Source organism: Salpingoeca rosetta (assembly GCF_000188695.1).
Source record: "Salpingoeca rosetta unplaced genomic scaffold supercont1.13, whole genome shotgun sequence".
Classification (NCBI taxonomy): Eukaryota; class Choanoflagellata; order Craspedida; family Salpingoecidae; genus Salpingoeca; species Salpingoeca rosetta.
The window spans coordinates 760,034-762,532 of NW_004754921.1; the positions used below are offsets into that span (position 1 = coordinate 760,034).

At 54.2% G+C, this 2,499-nt stretch overlaps 1 protein-coding gene across 1 annotated transcript in view; it reads left to right on the forward strand.

The window, feature by feature from the left end:
• Positions 1–14: 14 nt before the first annotated feature.
• Positions 15–2,499, forward strand: part of PTSG_05591 (uncharacterized protein) — a gene marked incomplete at its 5' end in the record, with an annotated part of 6,636 nt that continues 4,151 nt past the window's right edge. Inside the window, 8 exons of the mRNA XM_004993402.1 lie at positions 15–67; positions 400–481; positions 697–806; positions 959–1,011; positions 1,369–1,460; positions 1,686–1,775; positions 1,913–2,023; positions 2,284–2,394. Of these exons, the coding sequence (XP_004993459.1) occupies positions 15–67; positions 400–481; positions 697–806; positions 959–1,011; positions 1,369–1,460; positions 1,686–1,775; positions 1,913–2,023; positions 2,284–2,394 (702 nt within the window). The remainder of the gene's footprint in view (positions 68–399; positions 482–696; positions 807–958; positions 1,012–1,368; positions 1,461–1,685; positions 1,776–1,912; positions 2,024–2,283; positions 2,395–2,499) is intronic.

Here is a 2,499-nt window from a genome sequence, read left to right on the forward strand (position 1 = left end):
CATTGTTGCTCATCATGTTGCATTTGGTGCTGAACAGGTGTGCAGACAAGGCCCTGCGCAGCATGCTGTACACCCACATTCTTGTCGGACATCAAGCGGCTGAACCGCAAGAAGAAAGAACAACTCCGTCAACAGGTACACACATGAATACACAAACACACGTGCGCATACACACACATGCACACACGCATGCACACATGAGCACACGAACAATCAACGCAACACAGCAACACACCACACGCATGTTGCTCGCATGTAACTGTTGTGTGGTCTTGATCCGCCATTGCTCACTAGCCAATGCCTCCGTGCCCGTGGTTGCGTGCGTGCGTGTGTGTGCGCGTATCTTGCCTGCTTGCCTCTGTGCAATACGTTCTTTTCCCCCCCCCCCCACTTTGTTAGATCACTGCAATCGTTCATGTACACGATGCTGAAGGACGACAATATCACAGCGGCACGCCGCTCCCTCGACATCATGATCGAGGTACGAACATCATCCCCCGTCTGCTGTGTGCACCCAACTCGTGCGCGCGTCTTGACTGCATGTGTGTGCCAACTTGTTGTTCGTCGTGCAGCATTCCTCGTACCCCACGCCACCCCGCTCCATTGTGCCTGAAAGTATAACTGCCAACTCACGTCACCCCTTGCACGCGTCGCTTTCCGATTGCAACATCACGGCACGCCCCTTCTCCACGACAGCTGTACATCAAGGGGGTGTGGTCGGATGCGCGGACGGTGAATGTGATTGCCTCTGCATGCCTGTCCAAGCAGACGAAGCTCATGGCGCCTGCCCTCCGCTTCTTCCTCATGTACGTAAAGTACAACATGCTCACAACAACCCGAGTGCACCCACAAACAGTAGAATCACGAACAAACACACACACACACATAACACACACACACGCACAACCACAGCACAACCACAGCTCACGGTGCATTGCTGCGATGTTCTCTTATGCAGGAGCAATGAGGAGCTGCAGGCGGCAGCGAGGGGCGACAAGGACGAGGAAGGCGGTGAGCACCGAGAAGAGAGGAAATGGGTTTTGATGATGATGATGATGATGTTGTTGTTGTTGTTGTTGTTGTTGTTGTTGTTGTTGTTGTTGTTGTTGTTGTTGTTGTTGTTGTTGTTGTTGTTGTTGTTGTTGTTGTTGTTGTTGTTGTTGTTGTTGTTGTTGTTGTTGTTGTTGTTGAAAGCACGCAAACGTCACTGCCGTGGCTCAACTGGCCCATCACATGCTGTGCGATGACCCTATGGACTGCAATAGCTGCTGCTGTTGCATGCTCCCTCATCATTGTCTTGCGTGTCTTGCCTTGCTTCCTGCGCACTGTGCACTTACACCTACCCCCCCCCCTCCTCCGCCTTGTCAGATGAGCGCCAGGCTGAAGAGGACTACAACCGCGTCCTGCACGCAAACTCGCACGCAAAGAAGACGCAGAAGCGCTCCGCCCGCCGCAACAAGGTGTGTGTGTGTGTGTGTGTGTGTGTGTGTGTGTGTGTGTGTGTGTGTGTGTGTGTGTGTGTGCGTGTGTGTGTGTTGCGCGTGTGTGTGTGTGCTGCGCGTGTGTGTGTGTCGCTGATGCCCTCGCATATGTGACCGGGTGGGGCGCCCTCTTGTCTCGGCTACGTTACTCGTCTCACGTGCATGATTGCTTCAATGTGTGTCGGCCCTTGTGCGTGCGTGTAGGCGCTGCGTGCACTGCGGAAGAAGAGGAATCATGAGAACAGCCCCGAGTCGTTCAACTTTGCCGCCATCCACCTCCTCCACGACCCACAGGTCAGGCCTTTGGCATGTGTGTGTGTGTGCTTCTGTTTCTTCAGCGCGTCTATGTGCCGACCTGCGTGTCTTGCCATGCCTATTCCATCACTGTCTGCGTGCACCTCGTCGTCTCACCGCACGCCTTTGCATGCGAGCAGAAGCTTGCCGACCAGGTGTACCGCCGCCTTGTCGCCGCCAAGTCTGAGCGCTTCGAGATTCGCCTCATGATGATGAACTTTGTCAGCCGTCTCATCGGCATCCACGAGGTCAGCCTGTGTGTGAGCTTTTGTGACTGTCTGAGTGAGTGTGTGTGTGTGTGCGTGAGAGAGTGTGTGTGTGTGTGTGAGTGTGCGGGTGTGTGCGGGTGTGTGTGGTTGTGCGGGTGAGTGCGTGAGAGAGAGAGTGTGTGTGTGTGTGTGTGTGTGTTCTTCTTTGCGAGGTGATGCTCTTGTACACATGCACACCCACACACACACGTACTCGTTGATGCCAACAATCCCCCTCCTGTTGTTTCTCTACTGTGCAGCTTTTCGTGCTGGACTTTTACAGCTTTCTCCAGCGGTACCTGCACCCACACCAGCAAGGTTCATCCCACAACCCGGCTGCTGACTTCCACCAATCTCTGCTGCACTCCGCTGTTACACCACGCAGCCAACTCTCTACTCACTCACACACACACACCTACACACACACACTCTTACCCACACACACACACACACACACACACACACACACACAGAGG